This window comes from Dysidea avara, chromosome 3 (genome assembly GCF_963678975.1).
Source record: "Dysidea avara chromosome 3, odDysAvar1.4, whole genome shotgun sequence".
Lineage (NCBI taxonomy): Eukaryota > Metazoa > Porifera > Demospongiae > Dictyoceratida > Dysideidae > Dysidea > Dysidea avara.
In genome coordinates, this window is record NC_089274.1 from 13899590 (window position 1) to 13921726 (window position 22137).

The 22137-nt window shown below is 36.6% G+C and overlaps 1 protein-coding gene across 5 annotated transcripts; it reads left to right on the plus strand.

Moving 5' to 3' along the window:
* Positions 1–64: 64 nt before the first annotated feature.
* LOC136249481 (ATP-binding cassette sub-family C member 4-like) lies at positions 65–21409 on the plus strand. Of its 5 annotated transcripts, none has more exons than XM_066041494.1 (30): positions 65–197; positions 242–496; positions 3446–3556; positions 4187–4304; positions 4477–4767; positions 6211–6300; positions 6359–6522; positions 7694–7819; positions 7868–8117; positions 9294–9503; positions 9558–9605; positions 9655–9699; positions 9753–9944; positions 9991–10085; positions 10141–10227; positions 10983–11079; positions 11132–11485; positions 11874–12008; positions 12065–12102; positions 12154–12404; positions 12512–12591; positions 12644–12794; positions 12853–13083; positions 13537–13637; positions 15802–16002; positions 16053–16208; positions 16257–16346; positions 16483–16655; positions 17623–17728; positions 21157–21409. In XM_066041494.1, the coding sequence occupies exons 2-30, from the start codon at positions 366–368 to the stop codon at positions 21328–21330; spliced, it is 4296 nt and encodes a 1431-aa protein (XP_065897566.1). In that variant the 5' UTR covers positions 65–197; positions 242–365; the 3' UTR covers positions 21331–21409. The 5 variants fall into 5 exon arrangements, with proteins under 5 accessions (XP_065897566.1, XP_065897569.1, XP_065897567.1 ...); XM_066041495.1 differs by lacking the exon at positions 65–197 and adding an exon at positions 1315–1511 and having other exon boundaries at positions 357–496; XM_066041497.1 differs by lacking the exons at positions 65–197; positions 21157–21409 and adding an exon at positions 17781–19542 and having other exon boundaries at positions 224–496.
* Positions 21410–22137: the final 728 nt, after the last annotated feature.

Below are 22137 nucleotides of genomic sequence, written 5' to 3' on the forward strand. Positions count from 1 at the left end.
TATATTTCTCCGTGGCATGGTCGATGAGACGAACATATATGGAAGTGCTGTAATCTACGTCGTATATTTCTCCGTGACATGGTCGATGAGACGAACATATATGGAAGTGCTGTAATCTACGTCGTATATTTCTCCGTGGCATGGTCGATGAGACGAACATATATGGAAGTGCTGTGATTTACGCCGTTTATTTCACGGTAAGTCCGTTTATTTCAGGGTCCCTTTCCGATTTCTTCTGTAGTTTTTTGGGCATGGTCGCTGAGACGAAAGTTACGTGGGCGACTCGCTAGTGTGGGGATCGCTCAGGCTCGCCCCAATCAAAGTGTTACGGAGTGTCAGTCTATACATTGAAGCAAGTCGGTGTAATGATAACTGATGGCGATCGTCAGATTACGAGAGGAGAGCAGGATGCCTCGCTGGATACAGACTTCGTGTTTGAGACACCCGCCAAAGATGCATGGAAGAAAGCAACATTGATTTCTAAACTATTCTTAAGGTACAGCATGTCATTTAACCAACAAATGTTAGGGTTTCCAGCTCAAATAGGAAGGTGCTTCCTTTTGTTGTTGTTTCTGAAGCAATGTGGAGATTTTCATACTGGCTGACCTATAAAGCAAGCAAGTGTGCTTGTAGCATTGGGTATCAGCATACGTTTGACACACAAAACATACAAAAAGTGGTCAAGTGACCAAAATACCATAAGGCCACTTCAACTAAATTTCTTGTTTCTCAGACCCGACCGACCGACCCATAAAATTTGTAAATGAAATGTTTTCGTCCATTTTTAAAGATCACGTGTCTGATCACATGAGTTTGTGGCATCGATGTATTGTTGGCCATCCATATCTGCTATGTGTGGGGTGAGCTTGGTTAAGAGTTGTAAAAGCAGACCATGGATGGATGTTTGGTCATTTAGCTATAACCATAACTACTAGTTTGTTATTGAACGCCGTAGTTAAAGGAGTTGCCATAACTTCAGTTTTTTTTAAAAAATTATTACCACTTTAAAAAAAATTTATTACCGCCTATTATTATTTTATTTATACCTACCGACCCACTTTTACACTAGTTTCAGTCCGAGAAACAAAAATTTAGTTGCATTGGACAGTTTATTCAAAATCATTGTATAGCGTGATCTAAGTTGTATTTCTTACCTTAATGAAGACTTCTACATCTTGTAGTGCTATAGTACATCCTGTATAGCTGTAATGGGATTATTGGCCACGTGACCACTTTTTGAATATTAATTTTACAGTTGACAGTTTAATAATATATTAGCACTTGCTTGAGGTCAATCTGTGTGAAAATTTTCAGGAACAATGAAAAGAGCTGAGGCATCATCCATTTTGCAGTGGAAATCTGGGATTTTTGGTCGTGTGACCACTTCTTGGATAACTTATGTTATGAATGGTACAGTACTCACCCTGGGATCCCCCAAACGAAATGGTGCCCCCCCATAATGCTGTCACCAAAAATCATAGAGAAATCACCAAAAATCTGCTGCTAAAAAGGTGAGACAACCTTTACAAAAGGTCAAATATTGAATTTTAAAAGTTGTTCAGTTAATAGTCTGCCTATCTGCCTGACTATAGTCGCAAGGCTACCATCATTTATGCCATAATACTTAACTCATGTCTGGGAGTGCCTTTTTGGAGTTTGGACAAGTGTGTGCCCTTGCCTAATTTCTTATTAGTATGCTGGTTGTCATCTTCTTTATGCAAAAAAACCATATTCAATTATTGAGGCATTGATTTTTGGTATATTGACACTTTACTTGAGGAACGTGTTGAGATGCCACAAAATCATTTGAAGTGCTTAATACACTACTGCAAGAGGTACTGGACACCTGTGTAGATGCACAAGAGGTTCGACCACACCCCTTAACAATAGTAATGATTGAACACAAAATCACATCTAATCACTCAAACACAGCACCTCACCCCCCTTAGTGATCTTCTAGTGTGTGACTGTTTTATTGGCTGTTGTATTGCTATTAAGGTACTTCGATCTCTCTGCATAGTTGCACCCCCAATAGAGCCACCTTGCATGGTAAATTGTTCAGGGGTGCAGTTGTTAACAAAGCATAAGCACTTCAAATAATTTTGTGGTGCTTTTATACATGTCTCTGAGGAAACATGTCATTGCAAAAATTAAGCTATATTATTAAATAAAGAAAGTAATGATTTACTATGAAAGGTAACTACAAGGGAGATTTGTTAGAACACGACCTGCCACAAGTAAGCTTGTTATTATAGCATAATATTGAGGCTGTGCAGCACCTTTTGACTATTCTGGCACGAAGATCAGGAGCATGGGTGCCATGGGTGCTTGGGAACCCATAAATATTTCCAGTTGCGTAACTAATGGGTGTTAGCACACTGTACATATTACTGAAAAGATCGAGATACTCTAATAGAGCAGTCAATGACTCTAATAAAGCAGTCATGACCTATTTTTCTTTTTTTTTTTGGTCTTCAGCTTTACCAGTGGGCACCCATAAGTTAAATATCTTCCTACACCCCTGAAGATCAAAAATCAATTTTTTTTTCTTGTTGATTTTTGAATTCAAAATCAATACATTTGCGAGTATATACCGTATTGACCAGTTTATAGCCGCGGCTACTATAACTTTCAGCAAGCAAAACCCTGCAGCTACTATGTGAAGGCGGCTACTATGTGAAAGCGGCTACTATCCGAGGGCGGCTACTATGAGCTTATGTGGCAGCAGCCCGCAGCATTTATATGGATTCACGAGTAGTCTCGCATGGCCAGACCTCTTTTTTTTTTTTTTCATTTGGTTTTCCCGACCAAATGAAAAAGAAAAAAAGGAGATCTGGCCACGCGAGACCCTTGTTTAATCATCTGTCAATACTGTTATTCATTTTAATTTCTCTCAAACATGCTATTTCCTGGCTTAAAACAACTCCTTTGCCTGGTTTCTGCTTCAAACGTGTCTAGTCAACACTTGCAACAGTATGTTCAGATACAAGCCGCAGCTCTTATACGAGGGTGGCTCTTATGACAATAATTCTAGGCTATGGAGCAGCTACTATCTGGGAGCGAATATTATACAAGCCACGGCTTTTAACTGGTCGAATGCGGTATATGTAAAGACCCTTCCATAAAGATAAAATTCATTCCTTAAATTTTTATGGTGATTTGCTTTTATTTTGGTTAAAAAAGGCAGTAATACAATTTAAAAAACTAAAAAATTTATGTGCTAGACTATTAAGTAATCACTTAAGTGTCTTTTTGTGCTAAAAGTGAGCAATCAAAATAAGATTTCTTTGATCGATGTTCAATATCATGCACCTTTAGAAGTCAGGTTTGTCTCAGAATATTCCATGTATCAGTTATATTATATGTCTGTACTGAGTAATTTGTATCTGATACCAGAAATGATTGTCATACATTAACAGACTTATGACTTTCTGTTCTCTACTAGTTGGCTAGACCCACTCATCTGGATAGGGTACAAAAGAGAGTTGAAACAAGATGATCTCTATGCTACTCCTAAAGGAGCTCAATCACAAATTTTAGTGAAGAAATTTAACAAGTTAGTCATCACTATGTTACTTGTTAAGGGACAGTGAAGTTTCAGGGCATCAAGTGATATAAGGTATAAGAACTCTATCAATGACAATTTTTTGTTATTGCTGTGTGTGTTGTGCTACCTAAAGTTTATTGTAGTGTATAGTGCAAAAGTTTATCGAGAAATTTTTGAGGAATTTGTTGATTTGTTTGCTGTTTGTCAAAAAAATCCCCACTTGAAAATTTTATATTTTTGATAGTCCACAAGAACATTTTGTGAAATCTTACTTGTTAAAATAAATATTTGGCAGGGATTTTTCTAGAAAATAAATTCAGGGGGGGCAATCCAAGTTTTTCAGAAATTGAGGGGGGCAGAACTTAAATTAGGCTAAATTTGTTTTATTGTAGCGAGCTAAATTTTATGTTTTCAAATCAATTTATCATTGTTTCATCATTGGGCTGGTTGAAGCAGAATTCAGGGGGGGGGCAAAATCATTTTCAGGGGGGGGGGGCAAATTCCCCCTTTGCTCCCCCCCCCCCTAGAAAAATCCCTGCTTAGTTGTTCAATTTGTCAAGATACTTCTGTGTCAAAAATTTGTGCTATGTGGTATTCTCTTAACACAATGCTCTGCTTAGTAGTGTGTTGTCATTGTAGATACTGGAATGATGAACTCCAGCGCCATAAGAGGGGACTAACACCTCGACTGTGGTTTGCAATATTGCAGTGTTTGAAGTGGCGTCTACTAATACATGGAATCCTATTCTTTATATTTGTTAGTATTGTAACATACATACATACACTTATGTATGTACGTATGTATGTATGTATGTATGTATGTATGTATGTATGTATGTATGTATGTATGTATGTATGTATGTATGTATGTATGTATGTATGTATGTATGTATGTATGTATAAAGAAAGTTTATGTGTGCTTCCAACAGCTCCTTCCTCAAATTGGCCAGTCCATACTTGTTGGTTATCTGTCTCAATATTTCTGTGAGAAGAATAGTCTGGAAGAGGAGCTGTCTTTACTGAGGGCTTCAAATAATTCTGAACTGGTCGATCAAAAAGAAGAAGATATACAAACAGCCACCAGAAATGCTTACCTCTATGCTGCAGGGATAACTGTGTTGACATTCTTTTCAGTTCTTTTGGGTATATGGGTATTTTATGTTAGTCAAATGAACGGGATGATGTGCCGGATTGTGATGACCATGTCTATTTATTCAAAGGTAAATTTGTGTAGTCTATGCAGTAGAAATTGGACATAGAATTTGCCAAGCTTTATACGTGTATACAGTACATTTATAATGATTCAGTACATATACAAATACAAGTAATAGGAATTTTAAGTTCAATTGAGTAAATTAAGCTTGTCTGAAGGCATCAGTTGGTCAGTCAGTCAGTCAGCCAGTCATTAATGATTTTTTTTAGAATTGACCTATTGGAAGGATTTTGGGTCACACTGTACTTTTGGGCCTAACAATACTGCCCAAATGTCATAAAGTTGTGGTTTCTGGTCAATATGTTTTGTGAGATAGGGCATGATCACTAATATACAGTACTAGACTACTGTACTGTATAATATTTTACACAGTTGTGGTTGACAAAAAGGCACGTCTCAGGGAAAAGTGATGTTGAACCGTGAATAAATCAAGCCTGTAGCCTTAACCATGGTCGAATTATACTTGGCTGAAGGTATCAGTTAGTCAGCAGAAAATTGAGCTAATAAAAATTTTTAAGAAGAGTTTGGGGTCACTCTGAAAATATTTATGGCATAGGCAGCTCCAGGATTTTTGGTGACTGGTTTCTGATCAAGAGCATAGCTAGAGTTTTGGTGAAGACCAAAAAAAATTTAAATGTAACTGCTTGCTGAGAATAACTGCCCTCCACTAACTATATCACTGATAAAGTACATAAAAGTCCCTATTTATAGCTACATAGCTTGCTACACTGCTGCTCTGAATATTGTGACTGCTTTATTAGAGTGATTGATTGCTCTATTAGAGTATCTTGATCTGAATGTGACCGGTTTCCAGAAACCTCCGAAACCTCCTGGAGCTGCCCCTGTATAGGCTTGGTTATGTCTAACCAATACTGCCAGCTGTCATGAAGAAAAGGTTTTTGGATGATATTTTTGGGCAAGAAAGCTCGTACGTACCTCCATGATCCCACTACACAGTACTACTGTACTGTATGATACATTGAAAATTTTGAGTCGTGTAATGTACAGATAATCTCTGCATAGTAATGGCCACATTTTTATTATGGGGGGGGGGGGGTGGGGGGATTCATGAAATACTTGACCACATTTCCTCCATTAAAATTATAGCCCTATTTTGTGCTTCCTAAAATTTTTAAAAGCAAATTAATTCTGTACGCAGAATTTGAGAATTTACTGTATCTTCAGAAAGAATCAAAAGTGGTACTCAAGTGATTTATTTTCTTACACTTTGAAATTGACAATTTTGTAATACTATACGGTGTCAAAATGCCGTGGCCTTGACAGTGCACACTGCAGGTGTTCATCAGTGTACTTGTATACCCGTGCAACTAAACTCAGTGGTGTAATGAATCATTGATATGAATGTAGGTGAAAAAGATGTTATGATACAGCTTGATGTGTGTACTCTGCTGCTGATATGATGTTTGTATGCACTTGCATATTTTTTCAGGTTTTGAGATTGTCACAGTCCACCATTAGTCAACAGTCTATTGGACGTCTTGTGAACCTTTGCTCCAACGATGTTCAAAAATTTGATATGGTATAGTTATCATTGTTATTAGTACACATGTATGTGTTAGTGTTGTTGTCCACTACAGGGTTTTGACTTTATTCATGAGGTGTGGGCTGTTCCTGTGTTCATTCCTGTTGTTATTTATCTTTTGTGGAGGGAGATCGGTCCAAGCTGTTTACCTGCTTTGGCAATATTTATTTTCTTGCCAATGCTGCAGTATATTAGTACACGCCTTTATGCCAGGTGGAGGTGAGTATACCATAGGGAATTAATACAGTCAGTCAATCTTATGTTTCCATAGCTACATGTGTACAATTGTGCATACATATTACAGGCCTGCTACATTTAGTGTGTATGTTTGTATGTCACACACCTGTACTAACTATACTTTACCCATGGTAACTACACATATAAAACCTGTGCAGGGCTCATAAGTGTAATAATTGATTATTAAGTTCTTTTCAGGTTTGTTTAGAATTTAAATTTCCTCCAAGATGTTTATCTGTGGCATTTTAATTCTGTGCAAAAACACAATATACATTTTTATTTTGTAAATGTTAGCATGATTGAAATGTACGGTACACTATTTTTAAAATCATCAAATAAAGATTTATGTTCATATACTAAGCCATTACTCAATCCACCATGAAGTGAAACCAGAGGCAAGATTGCTGTTTTGAGAGAACTCACATTTATTTTAATCCTCTTGAACTCATAATTAAGATTGGTGTAGACTTTCTACTTTGGAAGAAGCAGCAATATCATACCTATTTAAAAAGAGTATGTCTTTAAAAAGGTTTAAAATCCAATATGCATTTACATTAAATCGTAATTGCTGTTAGTGACCACAAATTCATTAATGACAATTCTGGTATGATTTATATTCGTACAGATCTTTGTTCACTTTTTCTAATGGAACACACCCTGGTGTTTGGTTAATCGATGCTCATATGTAGTCTATCTGTCTTCTTTCTATTTCCTGTCATGAGTGTATATGTTTAAACTCTGTTTGCATGGAATAAAGGCCACACACACACGCACGCATGCACACACACACAAACACTACACTACACTTACACTTGGAGACACTTTTGGGCTTGATTCTACCTAACCAATACTGCCATGAAGCTATATTGTAAGACTAATTTCTGTTCAACATTTTTTTTTGAAAAGTGCTAACCTCCACAATCCCCAATATACAGTACTGTTGTACTGTATGATTCAGTGTGCCTTCTTATAGGAGTACGCAATATGTCTGTGACAATATTGTGTTGGGATTTTGTTACATATGCAGTTTTGCTGTTTTGGTCGACATGTCATTAATAGAATTATTGTGTAGGAACTGCGATTAAAGTACTGTTATATTATGAAGTGTATATGTGCATTTCATGCTGTGTTTATATGTACATTACTTACACAGGTTAAAGGCAGCTAAAGTGACAGACAAGAGAGTGAGAGTGATGAATGAGATCATCAGTGGTATGAGACTGATCAAGATGTATGCCTGGGAGTGGGCATTCCATGAACATGTGAAGAAGATCAGAAGGTTAGTGATGAATTGTATGTTGTACTATCTACTGACTTGTTATGTTAGGAAGGAGAGCAGGATCATCACTCAAGCTAGCATGATCTATGGCTGCAATTTAGCACTCTTTTACAATGCAATAGGAGTACTAAGTTTTATGATCTTCTCAACTTATGCTGGATCAGGAAACACGCTCACTCCAAAGAAAGTGTTCACTAGTTTGATACTTTTGAGCTTTTCCAGACGTTACTTTGTGCAGTTTCTTGTCTACTGTTTATTGAGAACTACAGAAATGTCAGTTTCTCTAAAGAGGATAAAGGTATTAACTGCTATTAACTGGAGTCCATAAGTGCCACAAGGTCCCTGTGGACTTTTGTTGTTAAATGGCCTAATTTATGTGTAGGGCTCTTGTGGTAAAGTGATTAATTGATGAAAAATATAGTAGATTTATTATTTGTAATCGATTGATCATGTAGTATACACATATCATCAATAAAAACTCTAAATAGTTAGCATGATCTTGGTAGATTAATAATGATCAAGCACAGAGACCACATCTCTTGACAATCTATCATGATGACACACCCTGTTATTATTGGCCTAGCACTGCACAACAAAAATATGAAATAGTGACACACCCACTTTTCTGACTCGAGATACTCTAATACAGCAGTCACCCTAATAGAACAGTCACCCATCTATATCTGTATGCTATAACAAAAAAAAACAACAGAACAATGGTATTACAGCATAGCTTGGTGGGAAAAACCCTACTTTGGCATTGAACAAAATTAATGATTGTTATAACATGCCAATATAGGGATTTTCCCACTGTAATACCATCACTCTTCTCTTGTTTCACTACTTTTTATCGCTTGGATCCCTACTTCATTTTTAAATCAACAGTTTTTAATATACTATATCAATTACTAGTGGCCATTATACTACATTGTCAGCTATGTATGTTCAACCCATTACACAACATTAAAAAAGAACATTTCCAGATGCAATAAATTCATTCACTACAGAAAATATGGACAATTTCTGTTACAAATGTGGGGAAGCATCATGCACTACCGTGAATTAAAATCTTGCACTGTCAGCAAGAAAAATGGGACAGACAAAGGTATACTTATGATGCGTACATTGTAGATACTACAGTATGCCAAAAGGTACCTGTTGGGCTAAAGCGACGTCTATCAGTGAAAATTAGTCAGTCAGTATTAAACATCTATTTTAAATTCCATAGCAATTTATTGGAAGCATTTTTAGCTACTCTGAAGACACTTTTGGGCTTGATCCAAGGTATATTATGAAACTGGTTTCTGGTCAATATTTTTTGTGAGAAAGTGCAAACCCTACCATACAGTACTATCTTACTGTATGACAGAGTTGGATGCTTGTTTCAATTCTGGAATCATTTACATGCCTTATTGGTCTTCTTTACTCAGCGTATCCAGCACATACTAGTAGCAACATTGTGCATGTTTTACAGAACCTGCTACTGCTACCAGAGCTTGGAGGTGCAATAAGTAATCCGAACTGTAATCCAGTTGATGCTACCAACACGTTTCATATCAACAATAAGAGGACTGCTCTTAAGTTAGTCAATGGAGAGACCAAAAATGATAGTGCAGTGGGGTCACTGCCCAATGGATCACCTCCTAGGATTGTAGTCAGTAACCTAACAGCATCTTGGACTCATGTAAGAGGCAGTGTATATATTACTAGGGTGTGCATTACTTATGTGTATGTATAGGAAAAAGAGAAACTAGTCCTGAACAATATTAGTTTCACCATTGACCAGGTATGTAAGAGGTACCATTTATATGATGTAATGTAATGTGTTCATCTAGTCAAACAGGTTACTTGCAGTGGTTGGCCCAGTTGGAGCTGGAAAGGTGTGTAGTATCAACTTATGTACTAAATGCTCAAACTCATACTTTGCTACTAGTCATCAATACTTCAGTGTCTACTGAGAGAACTAGAATCATTGGATGGGTCAATAGACATTGAGGGTAGTGTATCTTATGCAAGCCAGGAACCATGGATATTTTCTGGAACTATAAAAGAAAACATTTTATTTGGTGAACCTTTTGATAAACGTTGGTTTAACAGAGTTGTAGAGTGTTGTTCACTTGCCAAAGTGAGGAAGGAGATGTCTACAATGATAGATGATGTTGTGTTAATAGGATATTGATGAGATGCCATTTGGTGAGGACACGTTAATTGGAGAACGAGGAGTGAACCTTAGTGGTGGTCAGAAGGCTAGAGTGAACCTTGCCAGGTAGAGTACAGGTGTTTTACATGTCAAATATGGTGATGGTAAATGTTGTATGTAGGGCTGTGTACAGGGACAGTGACATCATGCTGTTGGATGATCCTCTGAGTGCAGTAGATGCTGCTGTCAGTACGCATTTGTTTGATGAGTAAGCTGGTCCATGTGTGTGTACCTTCGTAATGTTGATGCAGTGCATACAGCACACACGTACGCATTTGTAGTGATGTTTCATATACTGGTAACATATCAAATATGTAATAATTTAATTGATTACTTATCAATTTTTGGCTCATGTAAAAAGCACTGCATTTATTGGATAATTGATACGTATTTATTTTGCAGTGATATTTCATATACAGTGACTAATTGGGTAGTTGCAATGAAAAATAAAGCCAGTTTTGTGCTTAGGTTGTAGCTTTTAAACCTGGCTGTATTTGTAGCTCTTCCAAATATGTGTCTATGTGTTTACAAGTTTAGGCTTGGTTTTGCTTGATGAGTTCATTGACGTAATACATTCACTACCTCTTATACTTGTAGTATCATTCTGTGTCATAAAAATGACATACAACATACTTTTTGATTATTCCATAAGAAATTCTCCACACTATCACAGCTATTTCATCAAAAAAAATTTTATATGACATCACATTTTAAATACTTCTGCTGAGGTGAGAGATACTGGTAGGCTGTGACCAAAGTGGCCACCATTTACTTCAGTCAATTTTGGCGACCATTTGTGTTTTTTTACTTTCTTAGTGGATGACTCACTACTGTGAGTTGTGATCTGTTGTACATTTTTATTGCTTGTGCTATGCATCTTAGTACTTTTCTTAGTTTCTTGTGACCAAGAGTTTATAATTCTAACACATTATAAACTCTTGTTGTGACTTAACCATTTTACAGATGTATTTGTGGAGTATTATCTGACAAGCTAGTTGTCTTAGTCACTCATCAGTTACAATATGCTCAACATGCCAACTCCATCCTAGTAATAAAGGAGGTTTGTGACATGTTCATTGTTCATATATACAATGATTTGTCTGTATTTACAGGGTTGTGTGCAGGGATATGGCAACTATGCACAGCTAACATCAAGTGGACTGGACCCCACTGAACTGTTTGATGATATAGAACAGGATATTACTAAACCACCAGATATTGTAGTAGACGAGTCTGAAGATACACTAGATATAGGCCAAGAATCTGAATCTGGTAGAGGTCAAGATAATGTACACCTCTTACCAGTAGAGAGAGCTAAGAGACGTGTGAGATTAGGACACTCAGAAAGTAATGAAACAAGTGTTGACCTGAAATTAGAGGAACAATCCTTATATACCACACCATCGTTATACTCTCTCATATCAGTCCATGATGATATTGAATCTATTAGAAGAAGAAAACCCGAAGTATGTAGCAATAGTTTATAGTATGCACACATTGAGCTGCGTCCTCAAAATTAAAAGTGGATTTTGTGCAAGATAAATAGATAGCTGTACAACCAACCAGATGATGACAGTAATGGTGTGAAGAACGGACTTGTGCAGTTTGGCTGCATTATAAGTTTGGAGAGAGTATAGTGACAGGCTATGCACTTTAATGGAAATGTATGGTGAAATCTTTGATTGGTCATAAATAAAGTGTCGGACATATGAATGAAAACATTTTCAGCTGGTCAAGCAGTAGTATACAAATGAGCCAATTTTCAAGAACTTGTGTAATTCCATCCATGAGGTTTTGAGGACTCAGCTCAACATGTACATACACTAGTACCAATATTCTATATACATAACTTAGAATGCACATAACGTGGTGCCAGAGGAAGAGAGAGCTCATGGAACAATTTCAACTATGACCTACTTCACTTATGTCAAGGCTGGAGGAAATGCAATATTAGCGTTCCTTCTTATTGCAGTGTTTTTAGCATCCCAGGTATTCATTACCCACATGTAATGTATCACTCCCATCATGGTAGTGTTTCCATATAGGGTAGTATTGTCACCACTACTTGGTGGTTGTCAAGATGGTAAGGAATTGATGTTTTTTCCTTATCTGTCATTAAAAACTTTTTGTTCAGGTCGAGTGAGGGTGGATCTTGTTCTCCACAACTTAAAAACGTTACATTTAATGACACTAGTAATTTTGACTTGACCACTAACCAGTGGATTGGAATATTTGGAGCACTTCTAGGAGGATCAGTGTTAATTACAGTGTTTAAATCAATATTTGCTTACATCATTTGTCTGAATGCATCTCGCAATTTGCATAATAAAATGTTCAAATCAGTCCTACGAGCACCGATATTGTTCTTTGACACTAATCCAGTAGGTAAGAAATAAATTGCTGTTTGATTTGAAGAGTTATGCATACAGTAGTGTTGTTTTCTTGTATGCTTTGAAATCAATTGCACTTTGCCCTTTCTTTTTAAAATGTAGGTCGCATTCTAAACAGATTCTCGGCCGACACTGGACTAATGGATAGTCTTCTACCAAACCTGTTTGTACATGTCTTTTCTGTTAGTATCACCAGTAACTGTTTGTGTTGTTGTTAAATGTATTATTTTACAGCTGCTGTTAGATGTTTTGTCTGCTGTGTTAGTTGCATGTGCGGCTAACTATTGGCTCATAATTCCTGCTATTGCTATTGTTACACTGCTTGTGCTCATACGTCATTACTTCCTACATGCCTCTAGAGATGTACAAAGGATTGAATCAATAGGTAATAGAGAATTTATAAGTGTATGGTGAAATATTGTCTGTGTTTGTCATATATGTAGCTCGTAGTCCACTCTATTCACACATCTCAGCCACAGTTCAGGGGCTAACTACCATTAGAGCTTACAAGGAACAGAACAGATTTGTTAACAAGTTACATTTTTATCAGAATGAGCACAGCAAGGGATGGCATGTGAAGATTGCTATATCTCGTTGGTTTGGATTAAGAGTTGACACTATTGGAGGATTGTTTATTGTCGTTGTAATGTTTGCTTCTATTCCACTTGCAGATAGTGAGTATAGTATTTCATATATATGCATATACTATACGTAAGTCTCATTATGTACACTTAATGATGTGTTCACATAAACTGAGCTCAAAGTTTGCCACTGCTAATCGAATTGTTTCATAGTCAAAACAGTCAAAACATATCTAACATATCATAACAGTCAAAACATTTCTAATGCATGCCTTTTATATTTCCATGCTCCTTGGGTACAAAGCAAGTTCTAATTATTTTGCACCTAGTACCATAAACGATATAATTCTATCTTCATTAGAGGTGAACCCAGTGTTTGCAAGCATGCCAGTCTGAATATGTGGATTGCTAGTGTAAAAGCAAACTACAAACACAAAGCTAGGAAATTCAAAACATTTGTTTTAACACATTGTAGCTAACTGTGGTTTAAATGTTATGCACACATGATTATTGATATGACCGCCTGCTTAAAAAATTTGTTTATAGATGTTGATCCAGCACTTGTGGGCCTGTCACTGTTTTATGCTATAAGGTTAACTGGACTACTTCAATTCACGATACGTACAAGTGCTGATGTGGAGAATCTGGTAAGGAAGAGTTTAGTGACATGTTTAATTGTGTGACCAGTTGAAATGAAGTGAAGCAACCGCCAGTAGTTGATAGTTGTGGCACTTCTTGAGACGTGCAATTAACTGTATGGTATATCTAGAGTCAACTATCAATTATCGGGCAATATGGTTTTCGAACAGCTGCCACTCACTTCATGGAAATCCAACAGCTTAGGTTATTGTACCACAAAGTAGCTTACACTAAGCAGCAATTATCCTCTAATAATCAGGTATGTAGGATTAATAGCGCGAGAGCTGCAGCTAATAGTATGCTTGGTCCGATAAATTCCATGTTCAAACAAAACTATCCATTTGCGAAAATTGTGTTTTACTACTAGAAAACAGTGCCCAATTTTTTTCAAATTTATATATAATATACCTGTGTTCATTAGCTATCAATAACCAAAAAATGGTTTCAATATCTTTAGCAGAGAGGGAGTACAAGCCTTACAATATTTGGCGGTATTTTCAGATGCCTTCCATTTTTTATTTAGCCATGCCCACCAGTAGATTTTATGCTTCTGCAAGAAATGCACCACTATTAAAGCACTGAAACTGGTAAACAAGCACCTTGCATGTGTAGAACTGTACCGTGGAGTTGATTTCAAATATATTTTCGTTAGTGTATTGCATTTTTAGCTTCTACATGAAGGAGATGCAAAAAAGTGAAAAATGAAGTAACGAGAAGCGACCTCCTGACAATCCCTACTGTATATGTTAGTCTAGGTGGCCCATCACAAACACCATCATAAAAATGAGGGGCTCTCTTTTCTACCTTATATGGGTGCACAAATATGTATACTATTGTCGAAATTCTGCTACTTTATGCACCCATGTAAGGTAGATAAAGCAATCCCCTTTAAATTTTATGGTTGTATTTGTGGTGGGCAACCTAGACGGATGGTCAGGAGGTTGCTTCTCGTTACTTCATTATTTTTCTTCACTTTTTTGCATCTTCATGTAGGAGCTAAAAATGCAATACACCAACGAAAATATCTTTGAAATCAACCCCACAGTACAGTTCTACACATGCAAGGTGCTTGTTTACAAGTTTCAGTGCTTTAATAGTGGTGCATTTCTTGCAGAAGCATAAAATCTACTGGTGGGCATGACTAAATAAAAAATAGAAGGAATCTGAAAATACCGCCAAATATTGTAAGGCTTGTACTCCCTCTCTGCTAAAGTTATTGAAACCATTTTTTGGTCATTGATAGCTAATGAACACAGGTATATCATATATAAATTTGAAAAAAATTGGGTATTGTTTTCTGTTAGTAAAACACAATGTTCGTAAATGCTTGAACATGGAATTTATTGGACCAACACAGAAATATTGATTTTAGTATCTCACGAGATGCTAAATTAATTCGAGCTCCACAGGAAGGACTGGATGAAACTTGCTACTTAGCCAGATCATATCCAGAGTTGTTAAAATTAAAAAGTACGCACATGAAAATGTTGATGCTCTTCACCCAGATAGTGAGATGTCTCAGATCCTTTCCAGACTAACAGCATAGATAGGCTATGCATCCAACCTTATCACAATACTGTGAAGAAGAATTGGTTTTTCTTGTCTTGGCTGGTAGGGCAGCTTGAATTTGAAAATTTGTGTTTTGTTTTCTGATTTTTAAAAGAAAGCAACCCTGTTCCGGGAACCCAGTGAATCATTTGCTTATAACTGTGTATATATACTTTTTGACTACAATAATTCTAGATAATATCAAGCCAGGTAGTAAGTTTTATCCGGTCCTTTGTGGAGCATGAAATTTTAATAATAAATTTTGCATCTCGTGAGATACTAAAATCAATATTTCTGTGAAGACAACAATCGTGCCCCCAGTTTCATGGTAGATCTAGCAGTGGGATACTACCATGAACATCCCACAATGGTAGGGGGGGATCAATTTGTAAAAGTTGATTTTTTGGATTGCAGACCCTACAAAGTGTCAGCAAAGGGAGGCAATGAATCAACTTTGCTGGGTTACTTTCTAGCTGTACTCATGCTACAGTAAAGTATTTTGTGGTCTTGCCATGTAAGCAATGTGTCTATGATAGTCTTCTAGAGTGCAAACTTTGGTTATCTGTACTAACGTACGTATACATATGGTGACATGAATACATGAAGTTTGTTATTGTACTTTAGCTTGTATCAGTTGAGAGAGTTATGGGATATGGTAAACTGGAGTCTGAGGCAGAATTGTTAACTGAACCAAAAGAGAAGGCACCTTCTCTGGAGTGGCCTATAAAAGGAATAATTCAATTTGAAAATGTTAAATTCAAATATGCCCCACACTACCCTTATGTATTGAAGTCTATATCACTTAAAATACAATCTGGTGAAAAGGTACTTTAGGCATACTGTGGTATTTACATTGATAAGAAGTGCACCTGTAGGTTGGTGTTGTGGGCAGGACTGGAGCTGGCAAGTCTTCATTGCTATCAGCATTGTTTAGGTTAGCAGAACCAGAAGGAGTGTTTGAAATTGATGGAATACAAATAACTGAGATAGGATTACATGATCTTCGTAAGAAAATGTCAATTATTCCACAGGTAATGTCACAGTACAGCAAGTCTGAGACTAACTGATGTATTATACAGGACCCAGTATTGTTCAGTGGAAGTGTGAGGTATAACTTGGATCCATTTAAAGAACACCGAGATGACCAACTATGGAATGCTTTAGAAGAGGTGCATACTTTCACGTAATGTGCTTGCTGATTCATCAACTAGTAAATTTAGATTGTCAACACCGGTAGCTTGTCAACAACTACTGTATATCATTACTGGCATACAAAATAATTACTTAGTTTTTTATATACCACAGGTACAACTAAAGGATGTAGTGTCCAGTTTAGATAAAGGATTAGATGCTGAAGTGTCTGAAGGTGGTTCTAACTTTAGTGTAGGCCAACGACAGTTGATGTGTTTGGCAAGAGCATTATTAAGGAAGAATAAGATTCTTGTCATTGATGAGGCGACTGCTAATGTTGACCTAATGTAAGTGTAATGGTATTGACTCAATGCCATACTTGTAAGAATGATTCTTGAATGTAGTGTATATACTATAGGGATCACGGAGGTTTGCCAAAACTATAGTGACCAGAAGCGTTACCTTCTCAGCACCTTGGTGAGGTATTACCAAACCCAAAATTTCCTTCAGTACCAAAATTTTTCCAACAAGTTGCTATGAAATTTTTTTTTTAAATGAATGACTGACTGACTTACTAACTAAAAACCTAACTAACTGGTACCTTCAGATAAGCACAACTCTATAACGGCTAAGGCCATGGGCTTGGTTTTCTTTCACTGCTTCATCTGACAGGCACCATGTAGCAGCATACCGCAGTACATATATTACATGCATCATGGACTTAACATTGTCCTCCTTTGTGTATCATTAACTTTCTTTTTGCTGACAGGGTGATTCACGGTAGTGCATAATGGTTTCCCTGTACTGTAGTTATCATTTTATATTGGGAATTGTCTGTATTTTCCATAGTGACTGGGTTGATTGCAGGGACACTTCTGGTATCGTTCTTCATTTTTATCACTGTGTAATGGACAGAACATAGCTGAAAATGATATGTAACTGCTGCTTCTAGTAATAGTTGGGGTGCATGCTCAGATTTAATATTAATTTTTAATTACTGGTGCTCCTCTTTTTTCTGATGCAGACTTCCACCAGACATTCATAGTTATGTTGCAAAAAGTGAACAAGTTCAATTAGGGATCATAGAAATAAGGTCGCCTATGTACACTAGTGAAATTTCAATCCTAAGGCTATAGATTGAAGTGGAGATTAAATGTCCACTAGTATATGTGCAGGTGTCCCTTGTTTTACTACTTTTTATTCTTTATGCATTTGTAAACGTTATAGATCTTTTGGATATTAAAACTACGTATGTATTCAACTGTATATGGTGCTAATGCTAGTATTTGACTATAATTAGTTTTCTCTTTACAGAACTGATGGTATTATTCAGGAGATGATCCGTAGCAAGTTCAACCATTGTACTATACTGACTATTGCTCACCGACTAGAGACAATAATGGACTCTGATAGGATATTAGTAAGTGCAATTAGCTACTACTTAGATTCCAGGCCTTAATTTAATTTTTAAGGTGTCGAGGACAAATGTCTTTACATATTCACAAATGTACAGACATAGAGTCAAGTTGTACAGACATGAGCTAGAGGAGCACTTTACACTGCTGGAATTGGAATAGGGAATTTTCATTGAAAGCTTTGAGGTTAAATACAACCACATAGCTGCAACATATCACCAGGCTGTGGTCATTACTGCTGCTGGTGATAGCAGTACACAAAGGGGAGGTGGCATTGGTAAATCCTTGGGTTGGGAAAATGTAGATCTCCTAGCAACCAAGTGACAGTTATTGTTAGCACTACAAACAAACATGTACACATCAGCTTTTATTGTACCACTATTGGTTTTACAAGGACATGTGTGTCTGCCCAAAACTAATTATGTGCAGACATTATGCTATTTGTGCAGATTTTGTTGGGCAATTGGAAACAGTGGAAATGGAAATGGAAAGTGGAAATGGTCAAATCGTCATATAAATGTACCCTTGGGCAAAACCTTTGTTTAATGGCCACCTCTTAACGACCACCTTCTTATAAAGACCACCGCTATACAAAGACCACATTGTAATTTAATCTCCAAGATAGCTAAGGACCACTTCGTGGTCACCTTTGATAAAGACCACCTCTTTTTTTACATGGTAATATTTGGTAAGCTTCAAACATGTATTTCATGACTCATATTAATGTCATCTCTTTGTCCATACTTCACTCAAGTCATATACCATCACTAGCATAGGTATGGTACCATGCAAAAGTATATTCCATGCAAGTGAAATGTAGCTAGTACACTACAATTTACTGTATCAACTAAAAATTAGGTCTCATGGGAGCACTGTAAATTGATGGTATGACTCCTTCGGTCAATTAGTATGCAAGATGATGACCTTAAGAGCCTAGTCCTTTTAGTTGTATAGATAAAGCGGTCATGACGTTTGGAACCTAGCTATTATTGCAATGTGAAAGGTGGTCTTTGTAAAGAGGTGATCTTTCTAAAAGGTGACCATGAAGTGGTCAGTATGCCTTAACCATCTTTGAGATCTAATTACAATGTGGTCTTTGTACAGAGGTGGTCTTTATAAGAAGGTGGTCTTTAAGAGGTGGCCACTAAACAAGGGTTTTACTCTAGGGTGCATTTATATATGCCCATTTGACCATTTCTGTTTTCCATTTTCCGTTTCTGGTTTCCATTTCCACTGTTTCTAATTGCCCGATTTTGTTAGCCTGGATTCACATCCACAGTTATGTGATAAAAGCCATACAGCAGGTTTTTTTTTGTCATGAAGACTTTATTTTCATGAGCAGTGGTTTGTTGCAGTATTCAAATTTGCAATTATTTTAATGCACGTGTTTTCATGTCTTCTTGCTCCAGTAACTCTATGCATAATTGTGCCACCATAAAGTGAGAACAAACTGAATGTCTTGAGAAAATGTGCAGTAAGTGTCCCACTACCCGGCTACTGTTGAGTTGCTGTGCAGTACAGCCACATGCATATTCTGATGCGAGAAAACTCCTCACCAATAGCAGTTGTCAAAATGTCTTCAGAAATGTGGTAGCCATGCATGTAAAAGCTTAAAACAATGCTTCCTTCCAACACATATGTAATAATTAAATTCAGTGGATTTTATTTTTGTGGAAAGACTAGTTTTGTTTGCAGAAATTTGTGTAGCAGTCTTAAGATTCGTGATGAATTATGGACATGGTAAAATCCCGCTATACAGTATATCTTTGACATATAAATTGTGTGGAAATCCTATTGTCAGATATATAGTCCCTGTAGTTCCTTACTAAAAATATATGCTCCAATTTGCTTTTTCTGTACAAGCTATTGCCAAAGCAGGGGCATAGTTTCCAAGGGTTTCAGGAACCCCCCCTTTGAAATCTATTCAAATATAGACTTCTATGGCAGCAGAACTATTGAGTTTGGCAGCACAAATTTTAAGTGAATGAGTAACACTGTGCAGTATAATGCAGTAGTACGTGCAAATCCTACATTCATCACTCAGGGAAGCATCTACAGAGGGGATATGAGCCCTGTTCAATGTGAAAGTTTTTTACAAGATCATGATACTCTAATGGAGCAGTCAGATATTGTATTTGTTAGCTGCACTCAAGTGGTGCAACGACCAATTTTGAAAATAAGAACTGCAACATCGTTTTAGAGCAGCAAGTAGTGGACAAATTTGAATACTCACCACATAGATTTTTGAAACTAAGGTAATATCTTGTCCTAAAGAATATTATGAATTGTTTTAAAGCTTGTGGAAGCATTGTAAGCAGCTATACAGCCAATCATCATTCTCCAGGTGCACTGTCATTTCCCTGGTATGCCATGAATTATAACTTTTTGAAGTATAATGAATTTTGTCTTTTGGGCAAGTTTCAGAGCCTTCAAAAGCCATCCGTATAGTTGTTTACATTATTTAATGGAAAATTGTCTATTTTGAAGTGGCAGTCACTTGGATTTCTGGTCTAGAGTGTATCTTTCAAAGCTCCATTGCAGCACAATCTGTAAATGATACTTGGTACTCTAGCAATGCAGTCACCAAAATTACAACCATTCAAATGGATTGAATGTACATTTAATATAGAGCTTGGAAATAAGATTTCAACTTGGTCACTGCATGATATACAGCATTCTGGAGTTATGGTGTTCAGAAAAAAGTCAGTACTTCGTGGATGTTTGTGATGTCCTGCACAATTGGGAATGATGTAGCTAGAGTACTGAAGTACATGTACAGGAATTTTATTTCCAATGGGAAGAATATATATTGTAAACATATAAATGCAGGACAAGCCGACAAAACTGAGTGTGTATTTATAGTGCTAGTCTGCAGCTTTTTTAGTCAGGATGAATCCTTTTTTCATTTAAAGTTTTTTCAGTGAATTTATGTGTGCATGTGTATTCCCACTAGCTGGCCCAAGAGTTATAGTACTAATTCATACACGAAATATAAGTTGTGAACCACTGAAATATTTAAAACTTCTCAGTGGCTGGAGCTATGCCCCCATGCCCCCGCATCAGTACTACTGTTGGAAATCCCTTTGAAAAATCCTCACTATAATACATATTTTTTTGTAAAGGTGTTATATAGCTCTGTGTGTTACACATACATAACCTCCATACTGACTATCTGAATACTTTGCTCACTCATTCCACTGTCTCAAAATAGTATGAACTTGATAAACCTATAGGTAGCGTAAAGTGTGGCCATCAGTTTCGTAGGCATTCCGTCCATTATTTTTTTATCACTCCCTTAATTTGAAGTATTCGTTATATTCTTGTTGCTTCTGTAATGCTTCATGATTAACATGTTAAAGTGAATCCAGACTATACCAACCTAGTGTGTAGATTATGGGGCATACTTACCTAGTGTATCATTTGCTTTGTACAGGTGTTGTCTTCTGGTAAAGTGATAGAATTTGATACACCATTCAACCTAGTACAGTCTCCTCAGTCAGTATTCAGATCAATGGTGGACAAAACTGGTCCATTAGAATCAGACAAGTTGAAGAAAATTGCAAAACAGAAAAGTTCAAATTTGGCAATGTATAGTACATATTTATAACAATTACTGTATTGATTTTATTTATGAATTTAGCATCAAGCCAGTCGGTAATGCTGTTTATTTCTGACTGATGAACAAACATGATGTATGTACACAAGAACAACCACACACATATACAGACACATACACAAGAAGAAACAATTGCAAACATATGCAGAATTGCAGATACGAAAGATAACTGCACATATAAGAGCACATGGACATCTGCTAGATAGCCAAATAATTATGGTGAAAACAATTGCGGGAGTAGCATAACCTTTTATTAAAAGTTTTTCACTTGGATAGAAACCAGTTTACCATTATTGACACTTAATTGGCTTCACCTCTGGCTTGTGTCAATAGCTGAGACATTCATGCTGGGATATGGTAATGAAATGACTGTTTTATTAGAGTATTTGACTGCTATTGATTTTTTCTCTTTGTTAGAGAAAAGTGTGTTTCGCCAATTAATTGATCCATCAATTGTGTAAGCAAAAAGTTTACCTTTTTATTTCTTGAATTAAGTTAGTTAGCCCACTAGGGTAATGTGACCATGAGCATGAATTAAAAGGGAAATGGAATCAAACAGTCAATTCCATGCATGTATTATGGTATAGCTATAGGTGCTGGCATAATTTGGGACATCTAAGCACAATGCTAGGCTATTGCTAGCATAATAGGCAGAGTGTGAAAGTGTATGTTATGCATGGGAAAGTTAAAATACTAGTCAAGTAACTGGCCGGCTTTTTATTAGAGAGAGCATGTTAATCATAAACAAATTGAGTACTACAGTATAACATAGTAGGTGAAATTAGAAGCATAATAGAC

Bases quoted from the DNA above. Each gene is read 5' to 3' on its own strand.
- LOC136249481 (XM_066041494.1), top strand. From the start codon at position 366: ATGATAACTGATGGCGATCGTCAGATTACGAGAGGAGAGCAGGATGCC. The intron at 4,305-4,476 runs GTTAGTATTGTA...TGCTTCCAACAG, and splicing joins GAATCCTATTCTTTATATTT to CTCCTTCCTCAAATTGGCCA. The intron at 4,768-6,210 runs GTAAATTTGTGT...ATATTTTTTCAG, and splicing joins CCATGTCTATTTATTCAAAG to GTTTTGAGATTGTCACAGTC.